This window comes from Anolis carolinensis, chromosome 3, assembly GCF_035594765.1.
Source record: "Anolis carolinensis isolate JA03-04 chromosome 3, rAnoCar3.1.pri, whole genome shotgun sequence".
Taxonomy (NCBI): Eukaryota; Metazoa; Chordata; class Lepidosauria; order Squamata; family Dactyloidae; genus Anolis; species Anolis carolinensis.
The window spans coordinates 69,487,314-69,508,659 of record NC_085843.1 but is presented as its reverse complement, the minus strand read 5'-3'; the positions used below and the strand labels follow the sequence as shown (position 1 = coordinate 69,508,659).

At 38.6% G+C, this 21,346-nt stretch overlaps 1 protein-coding gene across 5 annotated transcripts in view; it reads right to left on the bottom strand.

Annotated features, from left to right (window-relative positions):
• ncam2 (neural cell adhesion molecule 2) overlaps nucleotides 1-21,346 on the bottom strand; it is a 401,448-nt gene that overhangs the window by 72,963 nt on the left and 307,139 nt on the right. For 4 of the 5 annotated variants that reach the window (XM_062975023.1, XM_008107637.3, XM_008107636.3 and 1 more), the window contains 2 exons: nucleotides 14,102-14,221; nucleotides 9,635-9,756 (listed from right to left, as the gene is read on the bottom strand). In XM_062975023.1, coding sequence (XP_062831093.1) covers nucleotides 9,635-9,756; nucleotides 14,102-14,221 — 242 coding nt within the window. Of the gene's footprint in view, nucleotides 1-9,634; nucleotides 9,757-14,101; nucleotides 14,222-21,346 lie in introns of those variants that run through there. The other variant, XR_010004200.1, reaches the window with a different exon arrangement.

The following is a 21,346-nucleotide window of genomic DNA, read 5'->3' as shown; positions in this document are numbered from 1 at the left end:
GCGTCGTACAATGGGGAGGAGGGATGAAAAGACTACCCATACATTACACTGTTTTAGCTTTGTTCTGAGAGCTCAAAATAATTTGTGTTCTTTTGAAAGGTATGCCTAGCAGTATCATTCATTCTTACATGAATCAGCATGAGAGGGGGAAGGTGATGTGAAAGGAAAGCCCAGAGCTAATCAACACATGTAATATGGATATGGAATGTGACACTCATGAACTAGGGGTGGTTATAGAGTGTAAAAAAGAAACAGAATGTACAAACATAACAAAACTTTGGGTGAATTATTTATTTATTTATTTCAATTATTTATACCCCGCCCTTCTCAATAAGCTAAAGTGGAAAATATAGGGAAAAGAAATGAAAATCCAAAAATAAGCAAAGTAGCATTAATAGTATAATGAGATGTAGCAAAAGGAAAAAGGGAATATCATGAAAATTTTCTTCAAATAATATCAACAAGACCTGAAAGAAAAATATATCAATTACAGAAACAGAATAAGAAAAAATGGAAATAATCTGAGCTACAATTTAGGAGGAAATTGTTCACACACCCAACAAGGCATGTTGATAATTAGTATAGAGCAAAACCAAACATTACAAAAGAATTTAGTGTGAAAGGAAAGTGAGGGAATGACTTGTCAAATTTTGTAAGGAAAACAGTAATTTTATTGCACTGCCATGTGTCATGGGGTGTTGTCGTGGTGCAGGATCCATGTGAGTACAATGCCTGGTCACACATGTGCCACTCTCTTCCTGAATGTTTAACCATATGTAAACTGCCCTGAGTCCCTATGGGAGATTGAGCGGTATATAAATAAAGTTTTGTTGTTTTTGTTGAATCTTTCAAAGACTTCCTGATAAAAAGTTTGTGTCTTGGAGGCACAAATTCCTTGTGTACCATCCCCTGACTGAGCACTGAATTAATTAATTTCCTCATCTTGCTTTCTTGGGATGGAGAGTTTGCAGTTTGCCACTTCTGACTTCGGTGTTTGTTCTCCAGGTCATACTCAAAAAAATCCATGATTCATCACCTGTGATCATGCAACTGAAGAATTCTGGCTTCCTCTCAAGTCATTTCAGAAGATCAACACACACACACACCTCTGATTAGCCTTCTGCTTAGTCATAAGGATTTTTGGAACAATTTCCTTTCTGTTATCCTTTTCATAATGCACGTCACAAACACAGCATAACAGTTGTGTTGCAACTGTAGCAAGTTCAAATGTGTACTGAGTTTATGGCAGGGTTTGACCTAACTGCTATGTAAAATGGGAAGTAACAGCATTATCATTTCATGAACAGAGTTGCCAGTCTCATTACTTTTCTGCTGTACCTCAATTTTTAAATTCCATGGAAAATGGGAATTCCTTTCCCTATCTGTCTGATATCTTGGAGGTTTAATTTTTTAAAGACTTTGAATAGACTTAGAAAGGAATGGGAAGTATAATTATGATGGTGGTTGTAGTGTGCTGGTGGCAGTAATATAATAACTTAAAAAGCCAAAAAAAAAAAACCAAAAAAAAAAACAACCAACAATTTATAATGATATTTAGTATATAGTGTCCTTCCCTGTGTCATGGTGGTCTCCAGCACTGGCATGGGTCCTACATGCTTTCCATCACGTGCTACATTGATATAGCACTGAGGGAGAAGGAATATTTTCTCCTTCCCTCTCCAGCACTCCTTATTTCTGTGGATAATGTCACAGTATGCAATGGAGAACAGGTAGGACCATGCCACAGCTGGAGACCACTATAACATGGGGGTGGGAGAGGACTTCCATCCTATTTCCTGGGCCTCCTAGGCCTGGAAAATACAAGATGGCAGTGGGGACAGTTGTGTCTGGTTCCATCCTCACATGCACTAAATCAGAACAAAGTCCAATTTCTGTGGCAGATTTTGGACTTTTTCTGACTCTGGCTAACAGGCCTGTAGCCGGGGGGAGAGGGGGGAGGTGGTTGGGGTGGGTGGGTTAGGGGTTCACCCCCCCCCTGAAAATTTTCAGGTTAAAAAAAACTGCTTTACTCATGAATTTTAACTGGTTAACCAAATCCCCATGTTAAGTCTATGAGACGCAAAAAATTAAGAGTCCCTCCAGAACTTCAAGCACTATCTCAAGCAAATATTGACAATTACTTGCAGTAATAGCCAATGTAGCGAAGCAACCAAGTTGGGGGGGGGGGGTGTTGAATGCTCTCATTAAGGAGGCCAGACTTGGTGGAGGTGGTTGATGGGCAGAGCTGCAAACTATTGAAGGCTGCTCTGCCCTCTGCTGTGCTCTTTGCCTCAGTGTGAGCTAGGAGGCAGGTGAGGTTCCTAATGGAAAATTAGGCCTTTCCCTCTTTGCTCCCCCCTCCCCTTTTCCAAAGAATAACAGGGTTCTCATTGCCATGCCTTTGCATCAGGGAGTCACCCTACAATTTGGGCAGTTTCTGCCCTTGGCCTTTATTGGCAGGAATTTCCCAGCAGCAGAGCAAAAATGGCTTAATGAATTGCTGTCTGGAAGGATTTGCACTCTCTCAGCCCCAGGGAGGCACAGGCAATTCCACACATTAACTGTGTCATCACATCCTGAGGCCTACATTTTATTGCATGCCTCATGTTAGGAGTTAAGTTTTAGCCTCATGTTTTTAAGCTCTTCCAATTATATTTGAGGGGGCCTCTCTATTGTTTCAGGCCTCACGTTAGGCTTTAAATATAATGGCAAATATTGGGAGGCTCCATCTTGTTCTAGGTCTCGCATTCAGCTTTCTAGCCTTTGCCAGTATATTAGGAAGCCTTCATTTGGAGGTCTCCATTTTTTTTTCCAGACCTCATGCCTTTGGGCTGTTGGTGCCTGCCTTAGGCTGGGGCCCTTCTGAAGGGGGCTACGTCACGTGGTCTTCTGCATCTGAGAGAGAGGCCCTCCAGGTTCTGCCTGGTCAGGCTCATGGCCTAACAAACTAGAAGGCAGCATCAGATCTGGTCTGTTCTGGAAGCCATGCAGTCATACTCTCTTGGCTTCAAAACAAGGCACAGACACACAATTGGAAGCATACATCATTATGTGGCCAATTCCTTGGTTTGGGTGGGTACTGGGTATGCTGGCTGTGGCCTTCAGGCCTGTATTTTCACCTCATGTTGGGGTGCCCTTCTTGAAAAGTTGTTTGCTTTGCTGGCTCAGGGGGTGCCATTTTCTACAGTGTTTGAGAGGGGTTACCAGGCTTTGCTTGCTCAGGCTCATAATTTCACCCCCTGAAAGGCACAAAAGTTAACCAGTCACACTCTCTCAGCCATAGAGTAAAATACATACACTCAGATTAAATATAAATCTTCATTATATAACGGTTGGAAAAATGTCATCCTGCACTGCTTAAGTCTCTATGGTTAGATAGGAAGCCTAGAAAAGAGTTAGAGACACCTTCCCCAGTTCCATGCATGCTCTGATTAGGCTTTACTATTGTTTCCTCCTTCCTGTCCTATTTAGGTCAACCCACCCTTTGATGCTTTAGAAATGTGATCTCTCCTAGGGTTGACGTAACTTCCCAATTTGGCCTTTGGAACGTTTATGGCCCTAGAGAAGAAGCGACCCATGAGGTTTGGTCACCATTCCATCTTCCTGCTTTGTTCCAGAGAAAGGACACACTCTGTCCGCTCCTATTTTTCAAGATGTAGCTATCTAAATCTTTATTATTTTGATCCGTCTATGTGTATTAGATCAGATCAGATTAGATAATTAGTTCCTAATTTGATTTTAATAGGCTTTTCCTTAATCCCTCCTTATTATCCAAAATATTCGCTTATCCAAGCTTCTGCTGGCCCATTTAGCTTGGATAAGTGAGACTCTACTATATTATAAAAACACATGAAACAGTCACATCAATGCTCTCTTGCTCTTTCCCCTTTCAGAGCTTTATTCTACCTTCTTCAAAGCAGCTGTGGATTATTCCTTACTGTGCAATTTGTCTGGGAACTTGAGTTGCTGTTCTGAAAATTAAAGCCCTGTTAGCTGCTATTAGTGTTTCCTGTCATCCACCTGACTCAGGAAGATGCCTAAATGTCTATCAAAGCAACGGAACATTTTTGAGTTCATGGAAAAAAAGAAAAAGCCAAACAATGAAAACCAAGAAGACAGCAGCTTGAGAACCACTGCAGCAGATGGTACTGATGAAGATCCCAGAACATGTACAGCTGAACTGCAGGTGAAAACTGAGGAAACAGTGGAAAGAGCAGTGTCTACCACTGATTCATCTAATCCAAGTTGTGCCAAAGAAACCATAGAACAGGAGGAAAGGCAAGAAGCTGTGTCATTGTTAGACCATGGACTTTATATAAACAAGACTATTTCTGATGACCAGTTGAAAGCTCAATTAGTGCAGAATCCACAGACTCCATTGCCGGGGTATGTATTTCCTGTGGATAAGAAGAGACATCTAAGTTTTCAACACAAATGGTTCAGCAGATTTCCTTGGTTAGCCTACTCATTTCATGCACAAGGTGCACTCTGTAAGTACCGTGTGGTATTTGGAGGAGAAGTTGGGGGTAAAGGTGGTCATCAGCAACTTGGTGCATTGCTTGCTAAACCATTTTTGCAATGGAAAAATGCAATAGAAATCTTCAATAGGCACCAAAAAACAGAGTACCATCAGAACAACTTGTGCTTGGCTGAAAACTTCTTGCTAATTCATAGTGGAAAACATCCTGATGTAACCTGTCATCACGATAAAGGAAATAAGAAGAAAACAGAAGAAAACAGAAAGAAACTTCTGCCAATTATGGAAAAAGATTCAGGACCTATTATCCTTGAAGAACCTTTGCACAATGATGGTAATTTCAGGGCCATGTTGAGATCTTGTGCCAGATCAGGGGACTCTGACCTGAAAATTCGTCTCAAAACTGCAACTATGAATGCCCAATATACTAGTCCTCAAATACAAAATGAACTAATAAACATTTGTGGTGAGAAGCTAGTCCAAACAAGGGCCGGGCTGTGGCGCAGCTGGCTAGTAACCAGCTGCAATAAATCACTACTGACCGAGAGGTCATGAGTTCGAAGCCTGGGTCGGGTTAAGCCCCCAACCATTAAATAGCCCAGCTTGCTGTTGACCTATGCAGCCCCGAAAGACAGTTGCCTCTGTCAATTAGGGAAATTTAGGTACGCTTTATGTGGGAGGCTAATTTAACTAATTTACAACATCATAAAACTGCCAGCCAAACACGAGGAAAGGAATGAGGAAGTACAGCCACCAGCGGACAGTGAAGCAACAGCTCCCCCTGTGGCCGGAATCGTGAAGCTGGAAAAAATGTTAAATGCCTCTGTGTCTGTCTATATATTTGTTTGTCTGTTGGCATTGAATGTTTGCCATATATGTGTTCATTGTAATCCACCCTGAGTCCCCTTCGGGGTGAGAAGGGCGGAATATAAATACTGTAAATAAATAAATAAATAAATTGACAGATGCAATGCATCACAGTGTTTCTCTATTTTGGCAGATGAAACTTTGGATGTGAGTACCTCCGAACAGTTATCACTCTCAGTAAGGTACATTGATGTCGAAATTGGAGGAATAAGAGAACACTTTATAGGCTTTGTGAAGATACATGATATGACAGGTGGAGGACTTGCAGACATCATTTTGAAAACACTGGAAAAAATTGGGTTGAACTTGCAATATTTGTGTGGACAGGGTTATGACGGAGCTGCTAATATGAGTGGTCATATTAGTGGAGCACAGGCAATTATATCAGAAAAGTATCCAAAGGCTGTCTACATCCACTGCAGTGCTCACTCACTAAATCTAGCTTTAGCAAAGGCTTGCACCATTCCAACTGTCAGAAACTGCGAAGAAACAATATCATCTGTGTGCAATTTCTTTAGAGCATCATCCATCAGACTGGAACTGTTGAAGAAAAATATAAAGGACTCTTTTCCTGAATCAAGAACAAAAAGCCTGTTGCCACTTTGTAAAACCTGTTGGGTTGAACGACAGGATGCAGTTTTATGTTTTGTTGAACTGTACAGTGTGGTGGTGAGAACACTTGAAGAACTAAAAGAGAGCCCTCTATACAACAGAGAGACTTCTTCCCAAGCTGAACAACTTCTTTTTACTGTTCTTAATGCTGGATTTGTAGTAACCATACACGACCCAAAAGCTCTGTATTGTTCAGAATGCGGCAGCCAGGCTACTCACAAGAACACCCATGAAATGCCATATAACACCAGTGCTGCAGCATCTGCATTGGCTTCCAACTGATTACCGTGGTCTATATAAGATGCTAGTTCTGACCTTTAAAATTCTTTACGGCCAGGGCCCATCGTACCTTAGGGACCGTCTCTCCTTCTCCCATCATTCGAGGTCGCAACGACCATCTCAACGCAACTTACAAGACAAAGTCCCATTAACTTGAATACACAAAGCTGCAAGGTAATCCGGGAAAGCAAGAGATCGCTTCTTGACTCCAAACGAGATGTTGCTTTTGACAAACATTTGTCTCTCAGCACACCCTTTAATATTCCCTGCATAGCATGAACACATTCCTTTGGCCTCTGACCTCCCTCTTGTTTGCTAATCTGACACTCCTACGGACCTGGAATTCCAAACGGTCAGCTTGATCTAGAGATGTTGTTTGATCAAGGCCAGACAGCTCGTTAACAGCAGCCTCTGTCTGCATGCTATCTAGCTGGGAGCTGTCCTCTCTTTGCACCTGGCTAGCTTCAGTATCATCTCCACCATTCCCTGCCGTGGGAATGCCTCCCTGCTCCTCATCTCTCACAACAGGGACACTCTGAACCTGAATCCCATAATTCGCATCCAAGTCATCTTGAACCTGAATCCCATCATCTTGAACATCTGAAACTTGAATCCCACAATCCCCATCAGAGTATTTTAAAATAATAGTATGGATAAAAGAGACTATATTATTTGTACCAAATAGCTGTTTGATAGATGTTTCAAGGACAAAAAGCAAAACAAGTCTACATTCATCATGTTGTTTTTCTGTCTCTGAAAAGCTAGTGAACACCTATATTGAATGTTTTATAATGTAATTTTAGAAAGCAGTGATTACTGTGATGCCCAAAAATAGAAAGAAAAAAGGAAGATGTGTTAGTGGGCCATGGCTAATCCTATTATTGAAAGGGTATGAAAGTAAATGAAAGCTAGACACTGAGGGTTTTTTTTTAATTAGAATAATAGGAAACACTCCAGATTCACAATGACAGATGGAAAACTCGGTATACACAAAATTTCAACAGAGAGATAAAAATGAATGCAAAATATTATTGTTTAAAATAGCCTTGCCTTTTGAATGAATGAATGAATGAATGAATGCTTTATTTATATCCCTTCCCATCTCCCAAAGGGACTTGGAGTGGCTCACAACAAGACAACAGTATAAATGATAATAAAACACATAACAAATGAAATAGAGTTGAATCACCAGAAATAAAACCCCTCACCCATTAAAAGATTTAGAACCAGAAATCAACACACACACACACACACACACAGTGGGAGGTAGGGCACCAAGGGAAATTTAGTATACGCTAGAGCAGGGGTCCTCAAACTTTTAAAGCAAAGGGCCGGTCTACAATCCTTCAGACTGTTGAGGGGCCGAATTATCATTTGAAAAAAAATACAAATAAATTCCTATGCACACTGCACATGTCTTATTTGTAGTGCAAAACAACAACAATGAAAGAACAATACAATATTTAAAAATGAAAACAATCTTAACCAACATAAACCTATCAGGATTTCAATGGAAAGTATGGGCCTGCTACTGGCCAATGAGATAGTCAAGTTAATTAGGATTGTTGTTTGTTGTTGTTGTGTGTCTTCAAGTCATTTCAGAATTTGGGTGAGCCTGAGTCTAAAATTATTTATTTATTTACTTACTACATTTATTTACTACATTTATATCCCACCCTTCTCACCCCGAAGGGGACTCAGAGCAGCTGTATGTACATACAATATATTATATTATTAGCATAGCAAAATATTAGCATTATACATTACTATATTGAACTATACCACTATACTGTAATACTATATGTAATATATAACATATAATTAATATTATTATATTGTATTATTATTAGTATTATATTGTATAACATTGTAATATTTTTATCAATATTATATGTATATACAATATATTATATTATTAAAACTGATATAAAAATGTATTATAAAACTGAGGGTGGGGGCCAGGTAAATGACCTTGGAGGTCCGCATTCGGCCCCCAGGCCTTAGTTTGGGGACCCCTGCGCTGGAGGTTCCACAATCAAAGCACCAATCTTTGTACCAATGATGCTCGCTTTATTTCTAGAAACAGACAATAACCTCTATTTCTGAATGTTTTGAAAAAGGAACATCTATGGAAAATCTTATTTCTTTCGCTTATGTATGAACAAATATTTTAAAATGTTTTTCCCCTCTGTTTAAGTTTGGCTTTTTTGGTTTGTTTACATTTTGTGACTCTGAGGATTAAGAAATGCATAGAATCTTTTATAGAGAAACAGTTCTGAAAAAAAAAAACAGAAGACATAAATATATTGTCAAATTGACAAAAAGGCTGAAGAAAAATATCTTTCATGTACATTTTTCCTTGTAAGCTGCTAAAAAATTATATTTAAAAAAGTGCAGCAATCTGACCACTGACTTAACTGCCAGGACACCCTTTTCAATGAGGATGATTTATTCAAATATTTTTAAAATATCCCTTGTTCAGAAATTCTACAAATGAATGTAGCACAAGAGATGCAAGGTTTCACATGTTTTGGTGAAACTTTATACATTCTGTCCTATAGAGGTATAAATATATATTTTAATATTTCACAAAAGCCCTAATTAGTCAATGGCACTGCCACATTTCCTTTTTCTCTCTCCTCCTATCCATGTTGTTGTGTGTCTTTCCAAATTATGGTGACCTTAAGGAGAAGCTATCTTGGCAAGATTTGTTCAGAAGTTATTTACTATTGACTTTTGTTGAGATAGAGTGAGTGTTCAAGGTCATTCACTCTATCTCAATTGTTCATGATCAATCAGAGATTGAAAACCTCGTCTCTAAAGATTCTTCATTCAATATCCAAGACACTACACAATGCTGTCTCACTTCATAGATATACATCTATTGCATGTTGTTTTTATTATTTTTTATTTGTCATTTTCCTTTGAACTGATCTTGTAATTTTTAATGGAAAGAAAAAAACATATAAACAGGTAACAAAAGTAAATAAAAGAGCAAAATTTCAATGCAAATGTTATTTAAGAAAACAGATTCTGTTTTATTCCTTTAATCACATATCAATTAATATTGTAGTTAATGTTCCAACAATTTCTAAATGTGTTTATTAGAGGTTCTGATTAGTTCAAAAGTGCTGATTCTCAGAATTCTATTAAAATACAATATTCCTGAATACCTTTAGTTATTCTTTTCTCTCTCAGTTCTATGCTACTTGAAGATTTCAAACATCCATTTGCCACACAAGTATCTGTCCTGATATTACAGTTTAATTTTCTGAACTGTTGATAGTTACTACACAGGAGCTAACATCTTAGTCTGGTGTAGCAAATGTAAAACATACTGGAAAATATCTTATGCATGTTAAAAAACTGATGCAATTTTATCACTAATAGTATACTTACACTTCTGTATTTTACAATATACTCCAGAATAGGTGCTCCTCCATCATCTTGTTTTATTATGCTAAGTTTAAAACTTTTTCCACTGCCTGGTTGGCCATGAATAGATGGTGGGCTTGGTTCACCTATATGATAAAAGGTAAGACAATAAAAGATAATGCAATTAGTATATGATATATGAGAATTGTATTTGCATGTGTAAGGTGAGAACCACCCCCTGACCCAAACACAAAACTTTGACACATACATGTTGGCATAACAAAGGCTACAACTCAAATTTATTTGGTACAGCTGAAATAAGGTTGGCAAACAAACATGGATCCTGGATCTCAGAACACCCCATCTGTTGTTCCGATGACAAACCAATAGGGACGTAGTGCAGGCCCCTGTTCATGTTGCCTGAGCTCCCTGTGCCTCTATGAACCTGATGCCCAAAAGGATGAGCCCTCAACCAGGGGCAAGCTAGCCAGAACCAGGTCCAGGGCCCATGCCCACTCCCCCAAGTTGTGACCAAAAACAACAGGTAATACAGACTAGCAAAAACAAAGAACTAAGTGTCAGAGGGGGAAAGCTCTTGGAGGCGACTGAGCTGGGGAGCTGCTGGGCTGTCTTAAATACCCGGCAAGTAGACCGGAGTGAAGACCTTGCCTAGAATGGCCAATCAGATTCAGACAGGAGGTTCTACCTGATTGGCTGCTGTTTCATGTGCTAGAGAAGGAGACACCAAGGGAAGATGGCGGGTGGTGGACCACCTACAGCCACAACTTCCCTGCTTGGTGAGTGGGGCAAGGCCTTTAAAGAGAGGAGCTGTCCTCTAGCCAAAGAGAAAAATTGTTAAGTACATTTTAAGAAGAAGCATCATCTTCTTGATAGTATATATCTTTTTAAAAAAGAAGCCTTATATCCACGGGGATGAATACAAATACATAAACCAAATCCAATTATATAGACTCAATGATCCAACAAGAACTTGGTTATTTATTTATTGAATTCTATCCCACCTTAGATGGCTTAAAAGTTTCATTGATTCCATGGATTGACTTTAGTTTGGACTAAAAACTGAGTTTAGCTCCAGACATTTAGAATTATGTTGCAAGTAATGCACACACTACCATAGGCAAAATTAATGCTATGATTCTTTTGAAAACAAATTTCACCAAATCTGTTTGAATTAAAGTGAATTCTTCAAGAATCAATTTCTTATATTAGTATGACCAAAGTTCCACATATGAGCAAGGATATATTATTTAAATCCATTTCAGTCTGGTTTCAGTCCTGGTTATGAGACAGAGACAGCTTTGGTTGCTTTGGTGGATGACTTATGCAGAGAACTGGGCAGGGGAAGTGTTTCCCTGTTAGTTCTCCCGGACCTTTCAACAGCTTTTGATACCATCAACCATGGTATCCTTCTGAGCTACCTTTCTGGGACGGGGCTTGGAGGTACTGTTCTTCAGTGGTTCCATTCCTTCCTGAAAGGACATTCTAAGGAGGACTTCTCTTTGACTCCTTGGCCATTGGCCTGTGGGGTCTCTCAGGGCTCTGTGTTCAGCATATACATGAAATAACTGGGAGAGGTCATCTGGAGTTTTGGAGTGCAGTGCCATATATATGTAGATGACACCCAACACTATCACTCCTTTTCACTTTCATGGTGGTAACATAGAAGATAACCTTTTCAGTGACTACCCCCAGACTTTGGAAGTCCCTCCCAAGCAGTTCCTCTGCTAAACCGGTGTCTGGTAACTGTAATAGACTGGATGAGGGCAAAGAAATGGAAGCTTAATCCAGATAAGATAGAGGTGCTCTTGGTCAGTCATAAGACAGACCAGGGAATAGTGATCCAGCCTGTGCTGAATGGGGGTCACACTTCCCTTGAAAACACCGGTTCATAGTTTGGGAATACTCCTGGATTCCACTTCGAACCTGGAGGCCCAGGTATCAGCAGTTATCATGAGTGCTTTTGCATTTAAACCTAATGTACTAACTACACTCATTCCTGGAGAAGTCAGATCTGGCCACAGTAGTACATGCCTTGGTTACATCCCAGTTGAACAATTGTAATGTGCTCTACATGGGGATGCCTTTGAAAAGTGCTCTGAAATTTCACTTGGTCCAAAGAGAATCAGCCAGACTGCTAACTGGGGCACTCTACAGGGAGCATACAACTCCTCTGTTGCAACAGCTCCACTGGCTGCTGACATGTTTCTGGGCACAATTCAAAGTTATGGTTTTGATCTACAAAAGCCTATGTGACATCAGTCCAGGTTATCTGAAAGACCGCATCTCTTTTTATAAAGATGGTAGACATCTGCAATCTACTGGGGATGGCCTTTTCTCTGTCTCATCACCTGCTCAAGCGCTTTTGGTGGGAACATGGAAGAGGGCTTTTTCAGTGACTACTCCCAGACTGTGGAACTCCCTCCCAAGAGAGACCAGGATGGCCCAATCTCTGCTGGTCTTCCACAGGCAGTTTAAGGCCTCCTTCCAGCAGGCATTTGGGGAAGGATCAGGGTCAGGCTTTGAGGAGTTTGCAGGAGGGATAAGGGGGGATGTGAGTTTTAAATGCTATTTTAAGTGTACTTATTACATTTTAATCTGTTACATTTTACCACATTGTATTATTTGTTTTTAAAACTTTTGAATTGCTGCTTTTTAAAATTGACTGAAGTGTGGGATTGTTAGCTGTCTTGAGTCCCTACAGGGAGAAAGGCAGAATATGAATAAAATGAATAATAATAATGACAATGCAATCTATATTTTCTGTTTAATGATGGACATTTGCATCTCCATATATAGGACCCATTGGTCCTATATATGGAGATGCAAATGTCCATCATTAAACAGAAAAATAGATTGTATTGTCATCATCATTATTAGCTTTAATCATAAAAAAGTGACAGATATAAAGGGTAATGAAAAAATACAGGCCCATGCTAGGAAAGCTACATATTCACCATACAAATGCCATTGGATCCCTCAGAATGAGGTATAGAGCAAATAGCATGCGTGGAATGAGATGTCAGGGATTGAGAGGGGAAAGAGAAAATTGATAGCAGCAGCTCTTCTCCTTCCCTATGAGTTGGTAAACTAAGGTTTAGATCTTAGCCTTATTAAATTATACATCCCTCTCCTTCAAAATAATTGTCACAGAACTCAGCTAATAATAAATATTTATGATGTTTTTTATTTCTATTATGAAAATAAAATAAATATTCTGAACAGTTTTCTGAACAGAAGCAAACACTGAGAATTAGAAACAGTAAAGAATAAGGAAGTTTGCTTTATTTATTTATTTATTTATTTATTTATTTACAGTATTTATATTCTGCCCTTCTCAACCCGAAGGGGACTCAGGACGGCTCACATTGCACACATATAAGGCAAACATTCAATGCCATAACATAGAACAGAGACAGAGACAGACGCAGGCACGGTCTAGCCTCAAACTCATGACCTCCTGGTCAGAGTGATTTGTTGAAGCTGGCTGCTAACCAGCCTGTGCTACAGCCCGGCCTTAGGTTTGCTTGTACTATTACACTGCTACACAACTCTTTGTTTTACACAAGATGGATGTGTCTGGTGACATGGAAAATAAATTCATAATATTCATTTTTTGTCTGCAATCTTTTCCCTAATCCAAGAGCTAAAATTGTATATTAATGTTTGGCAACTATATTAATAAGTCAGGACATAATTATCTTAAATATAATTAGCATAAACCTTCTGATACAAGCAAAATCCTGTCTTTGTGATTTTTCCTGACTTGAGGAAAATGGGCCATCTCCTCATAGTGCTAGTTGTATGCAAAAAAAGATGTTGCAATGCATGAAGATCATAATCACATCTGCTTCTTGATAGTACAAAAAACTCAGATAATCATATCTGCCTTACTATAAGGTAAACAAGAGATCCACATATGGGTTGCTTGACAACAGAGGTCAGAATGTGTTATTGGCTATTGTAGGTATTTCCAAACATAGTTTGTTACATCATCAGACACCTCAAATGTGCAGTGACACAAATAATCTTTAGATTTCTAAGCAAAATGTGTAGAATGTATTACATAACTTCTATACAAGTTGTAAATATAGTATATGTCAGTACTGGATCATGTATTTTTTTTTCTCATTAGGATCCATAGTGGAATCCGATAATTTATTCCTGAATAAGTGAAGTTTATAATTTTTAAAGTGCATCAAAATTAGTTGAATGATCAATAATTTTTTAGGTTCTCCTACAGAAGAAACGGCTCTCAAAACTATAGATCAGATGATAGAATATATAACACTGTTCTTTAGAGCACTCATCAATGAATAATTTTCTCTTCATTCTGTAGAACTACTGACAGACATAAAGAGCATGACAACAACAATGATAATACTGGTTCATGTGTGTGTGTCCACCAAAGTATGAGTAATTTGAAACAATGTGTGTGTTTATGTGAATAAAAATAGCAATAAGATTACTTACGAACTGGTAGGGTCTGAAATGTTTCTATTTTGCTATATTCTCCTTGCCCCTTTCCATTTACAGCAGCAACCTTGATTTCATATGTTGTATTTGGTTCTAGACTGCTGAGAAGCACCATTGCTAAAAGAAAAAGAGCAAAAGTTATCTAAAAATAGATATGTTGTGGAAAACATGCAAAGCCCTTTGTAAAATGTCAGCTTCATTTATTTCATGAGCATAAAAAAGAACTTATGCTGAGAAACTAAATATCAATAAATATCTTCTACATGCAAAGGAAGACTTTGATTGAAATCCAATATTGTACAAGCGGCCTTCTGTTTGCATAGCAGACATTCTCTTTCTCCCTTCTTGCATTCCTTTAAAATCAGGTCCAGCAGATTCTCAAGTTTTCCAGAGAAAATTACATATGAGGATCTGCAGAGGAGAGGGCAAATAGCTCATCTTTAATATTAAACAGCTAAAAACAATTACATTAATGAATCTGTTAAATATACATTATTGTAATTAAATCACACAAGTATATTGTGATGGTACCATAATCAATTTTGTCTGTTGTTATTACATGGTAAATCATGTGTGCTTTTATAGTTACGTATGTTTATATATGCATATTTATTTAATTGTATACATGTGGATATAATTAATGGACTAAAATATGAGAATTAAAAGTAAAATCATAAAATCATCTAAATATTTCTCTATAACTTTTCAATATATAAAGAAAGTGCTGGAAAAATGTGTATCTCTTTACAATAAAGAAGAAAAGTTTCCATCTTTACTCAGTACAGCATTGATAATGGATATAACAGCCTGTGTTGGACGGGGTTATACTCCGCCTGAAGACGCAGGTTCGAAGCTTGCGAGTGATCCTGGACTCATTGTTGAGCCTGGATTCCCAGGTTTCAGTGGTGGCCAAGGGAGCTTCCCGTACCTTGGGAAGTCTGACTTGGCCAGGGTGGTCCATGCTCTGGATACATCCCGTATAGATTACCTCAGCAACATGGAATGGACAAAGGATTAGGGGAAATCTAACCCCAAATAGGGAAGCAAGTTGTTCAGGAACACCTGGCCGCTCTAAATGAATCCCTGGGGCCAGATCTACTACATCCAAGAGTATTGAAGGAACTAGTAGAAGTTATTTCAGAACCACTAGCAATCATCTTTGAGAGCTCTTGGAGAATGGGAGAAGTCCTAGCAGATTGGAGGAGGGTGAATGTAGTCCCTATCTTCAAGAAGGGAAAAAAGGATGACCCAAACAATTACCGTCTGGTCAGCCTCACATTGATACCAGGCAAGATTCTGGAAAAGATCATTAAGGAAGTGGTCTGCAAACATTTAGAAACAAATGTGGTCATCATTAATAGTCAACATGGATTTACCAAAAACAAGTCATGCCAGACTAATTTGATCTCTTTTTTTCAATAGAGTTACAAGCTGGGTGGATACAGGTAACGCTGTGGATGTAGCATACCTGGATTTCAGTAAGGCCTTCGACAACATCCTCCATGACCTCCTGGCAAACAAACAAGTAAAATGTGGGCTAGACAAAACTACAGTTAGGTGGATCTGTAATTGACTAAGCGAACAAACCCAAATGGTGTTCACCAATGCGTCTTCTTCATCTTGGAAAGAAGTGACAAGTGGTGTGCCATACGGTTCCGTCCTGGGCCCGGTTCTGTTCAACATCTTTATTAATGACTTAGACAAAGGGTTAGAAGGCTTGATTATCAAGTTTGCAGATGACACCAAACTGGGAGGGATAGCTAACACTCCAGAAATGATCTTAACAGACTAGAGAGATGGGCTGAAACTAACAAAATGAAGTTCAACAGGGACAAATGCAAGACACTCCACTTTGGCAGAAAAAAATGGAATGCAAAGATACAGAATGGGGGATGCTTGGCTCGACAGCAGTATGTGTGAAAAATACCTTGGAGTCCTCATGGACAACAAGTTAAACATAAGCCAACAATGTGATGCGGCAGCTTAAAAAGCCAATGGGATTTTGGCCTGCATCAATAGTGGTATAGTGTCTAGATCCAGGGAAGTCATGCTACCCATCTATTCTGCGTTGGTCAGACCACACCTGGAATACTGTGTCCAATTCTGGGCACCGCAGTTGAAGGGAGATGTAGACAAGCTGGAATGTGTCCAGAGGAGGGTGACTAAAATGATCAAGGGTCTGGAGAACAAGCCCTATGAGGAGTGCTTTAAAGAGCTGGGCATGTTTAGCCTGCAGAAGAGAAGGCTGAGAGGAGACATGATAGCCATGTATAAATATGTGAGGGGAAGTCATAGGGAGGAGGGAGCAAACTTGTTTGCTGCTGCCCTGGAGACTAGGACGCGGAACAATGGCTTTAAACTACAGGAAAGGAGATTCCACCTGAATATCAGGAAGAACTTCCTCACTGTGAGTGCTGTTCGGCAGTGGAACTCTCTCTTCCAAATGATTGAAAAGTTTATATAAAAATACCACTGATATTACCATGTGATTGATCTAGCTGTCCTTTCACAAAGAAAAATTCAAATGTTCTCCAAAACATTTATCATGCTGTGTACCACAAATTATTTCTTGTATATCCTTGAATGTTGTAAAAACTATATTCAAATGATCATGAAAATAAATACTGTTTCTATCTAATTTTACAAGGCCTTTTTTCTAAGAAATTGTTCACAAATATGAAGTATTGTTGGCAAACAAAGGAGAAGAATAGTTCTTTCTAAGAAGTCACTATATTGATTTTAAGGAGGAAATGTCTTACTGACCCAATTACATCTGTGTCAAAAACTCAAATAACAATTCAATTAATAAATTGTGAATCAGACATCTGGTTAAAATGTCACAAAACAGCTAAAATGCCAGTTTGCTCTTTCATAATAAAGATATTTCAATCTGTATGCTAAAGGGCAATCCATAAATGATAAGATAATTAAGCCCTGCATTCTACTTTCCTTCAACTCAGAGTGACACATGAAAAACATGACAGAAGCTTTACCCCCTCTCCCCCAAGTCCTTCTTTGAAGCATGTGCTCAGACTTAAGAAATAACAAGCCACAAGCCACACAGTTACTTATAGTGAGCTACTTCTTCAGTAATGAGGGAGGAATAAAATTACATTTCAAAAGGAACATACTAAACAGGGTCAAAACATTTCATTAGTGTAAAGAATATCCATGTCTAGTTACTTACAAGTGTCTATTAATTACAAAAATCACACTTTAAGGACATGTTAGATTAAAGGTACATATGAAGGCCTGCTTGTAGCTTAAGTATATGGAATTTGAGGACTTTGATATCATGCTCTCTCATTCTAAAAATAAGGGATTTACCACCAAGGTTACACATATGCATGCCAATCCCAGATTATATCAAATGTGATATCAAGGAAAAGGAGGAGGCTCACAACACATCTCCTGATAATGATCCTTGGACATTCTTGAACTTGTAGAAGAGGGGAATCTCATCAGTGAGATGGTAGCTGATGTGAATGGTGTCCTCTAGATAAGTTTGAAATCATAGATAGTGATAAGGTGCCAAATTCGACTTTGTAGATTTATCCTGCTATACAGTGTTCCAAAGAACCCTTAATAAGTACAGAGGGCCTGCCTATGATCTCACCTTTGGAGACAGTGATCATAGTAACTGAACATCTTTTAGTCTAGTGCTTTGGAGATTATCCAAAACAGGTATGAGATACTGGGGAGCCTATCTGAACCCCTGGTGAGAACCAAAGTCCTGTCCATTATCTCCTCTTTGGAAATAGAGCCAAAAAGTGAATATTTGCCTCACTCAAAGGATACCTGGAAGGGGATACTGGCAAGCATATGGCCTATTTTGGATTCCCATAGATGGCCTAGGGTGGTATGACGTTGAAGTATCCTTAGTCAAACGGAGACTTCAGATAAGTCACAATATGCTTTTGGATGCCTTGTCCAATTCTGAGAGCATAGGCAATTCCTATACTGTCTTTTTCTTTCGAACTTAGCTTGCTAGTCTTTACAAGTAACCTAACGTTTGCAAATCATCAGACAACATCTCATAGTTATGACCCCAGATATCCTTAAACTCTGAGAAGACAAAGAATAACAATTTAATGACATGGCATGTCCTCTGGAGGAGTGTGGAACAATATACAGTACATGGTGTTTAAAATTGGGTAATATGCTTATTGAATTCTTAGTTTACTTCACTATTTTTTCAACTTTTTGCTGGGAGTCCTTCCTATAGGCAGTTTCACGAACAAGAGTCTTCAGTACCAAAGAAGATATAGAAGGATGAGACCGAGTGCTGAGGATATGAAGAGAAAGGAGCATCTGAGATTCACTCCATTTGCTTTTTAGTGCAGCAAATGCCCACGGAAGCCATTTATAGGAGCTTGTCTGTGGCTTCCCAAAGAAGGCCCTTAAGATATGAAGATGTGTCAAGAAGCTGGTAACTGTCTTTCAGATACATGGCAGTGACTTTCAGACTGAGGAATTTTCTGACCATGTCCAAGTCTTCAAAGAGGGAAAAAATGAAATGAATGAAATGGAAAAATAGAAATAAAATGAAGAAGAACAAAAAAAGAATGAATAATTTCTCCAAAAAACCCCTACTAATGTTCTAATGAGCATGCTCCCTGCAGAAAATATAGATGAGGTGAATGAAAAGAAAGTGAAGAGTTTCAAGACCAGGGGTATGCATGGGAGAGGGAGATAAGGTTCCTATAAAAGATATCTAGCTCTAGGGATTTCTGAGGATGCATCTGCACAGATACAGAATGACCCATTTTTAGGAGACAAAGATATATGAATAAGAATAAAAAACCCTTCAGTTCTGCTTTAGCAATAGGACTATCCAGGCAAGGAAAACAGTAAGAGAAGTTGAAAAATGGTTGTCATTTATACCACCATTTTTTTTTCTTTCCCTAAATGTCAAATAATAATTTCTGATGTAAAGAACAAAATAAATATTTGCTATTAGGATAAGAAACAAAGGTAAGCCAATAACTTTACTTTTAAAATTACCTTTTCTTTCCTTGATGAGTAAGAGTGTAAGAGTCCCATTTATAATTTAAAAATGCATAGTTTTAGGATTCCAATAATTATTCTAATTGTTTTCTTTCATTTAATTTGTTGTATCAATATATTTCATGCATATTTCTGATATCTATCCCATGGAAGTTCTTCAAAACAGTTAAATGTCCCAGTCTTCATTTTACATATTTAATACTGGGTGAGATTTACTATACACTTACATTCTGAAATGAAACACCATGGAGGGTGGACTTTTACTAATAAAAATTAATTAACTTGTTTTATTTCTTTTTTATTGTATGGTTTAGATTTCAAACTTCCAGTTTCAAAAAAAAGGAAAAAAGAGATTCTGCAGTTATAATTAAACACACATTATATAAATAGGTGTGACCAGCATTAAGTTTAAAAATTTACATCTGTTCTCGGAAATGTAGCCTCTGGGTGTAGAAAATGAGATTATTCATTACAATGTTGTTTCTACAAGGCCAATAGAAATCACTTTTTTCTTGTTATGAGTTCTTTTAGGAATATACATTTTATTTCTGATGCTCCTAATTCTTTAAAGCTTTTCAATCTTACAGGTTCTATTTAAAGTTACTATGTGAGAATATATCAAAGCAAAATTTAGCACCACGCAGTTTCAATGTAGCATAGGAATATAAACGCCTATAATGTTATGCAGGCAGGGGTGACCACCCCCTCCCGCCAGAAGGAAGACAAACACACAGTGTTAGGATAACAAAAAACCACAACTTGTTTATTGCTTACAAATGATAACAGGGTTGGCCACCATGCATGGATCCTGGACCATGAATCAGACAGCTTGCTGCTGACTGATGCAATTAAACACGCCTGGGGGTGCGACCGTTTGCCAACTGGTTCCATGCCAGGACACCGGTACAGCCACACTGGTGGGGGGGGGGGGGGGGGAGATATGCCAACGGGATCCAGGGCCCAATGCCAAACTCTGACAATACAAAAAACACAAGGTCAACAGAATTGAAAGGTGGGTGGGGTGGGACAGCCTGGAAAAACACTAGCTGGCCTAACCCAGCCTTAAATTGGCTGCCAATGAATCCAAGGGACTCTTGGTCAGGGGGAGGGGCAAGACCTGCTTCCAATTAGCCGGCAGGCCCTGGGCAGCCAAAGCTCTAGGGGCTCCTGGTGCAAAGGAGCCCCAAGAAGATGGCGTGCAGGAGGGAACCCACTACAGCAACCTCCCTGATGGGGTCGTTGGGCAGGGCATTTCCAGGGACATACTAATTTAAGATAGGTAAAATTGTATTTTCTCTTTGTATCCATAGTATATAAACCACATGAAATACTCTGTAGTGTTGTTTGGTTGACCTTAAAGGTTAAGGTAACGTAAAAATAGCTGAATATGTGGACTGACCCTATGATCTGTTTTCAACACAATACATGGGTACATAGTCTGATTTTTTTTTCTATTTATTGATACATCCATTCATTTAACAAAATTTTGCCATATAAGTCTTATCTCAATATACCATATATACTCGAAGATAAGCCGAGTTTTTCAGCCCTTATTTATGAGCTGAAAAAGCCTCCCCCGGCTTATAATCGGATCAAGGTCAAGGCCAGCAACAGAGCCTGCAGGCTATTGCTTGCAATATGTGATCTATTTCTCTCTTCTGCCTTATCAGTGTGTTTTCTTTTGCAAAGCCTCCCTTGCTCTTAATCAAGGGAATGTTTTGAAAAGAGAAAGACACCCTTGCAAGTCAGGAAGAAGAAAAATATATATTCATTAATCTTATGAAAGCATTTTCCCCTGAAATATTTGTTAAACTCTCCTACAGATATATAGGCATTAACCCATTGTAAGCTTTTGCCATCTCTATATACCTTTATATGTGTATCTATCTATATACATTAATTTTATATATGAATTTACCCTCATATGTTTGCAAGTCTCTGCAAATATCTATATAAAGAGAGATAGATATGGATAGATATGAATATATTCTTACCTACCTATATATAGGGCTTGCAAATATTACACGTGGAAAATGAACACACAAATATATATAGACATTTCTAGATAGATATGTATATATATATATATAGGGCTTGCAAATATTGTAGGAGAAATGCACACACACACACACACACACACACACACACACACGGGGATTTGCAAACGTTTCAGGGGAAAATGCATATGTGAAATTAGTATCTATAACTATAGATCTATATCTAGCTCTGAATTGT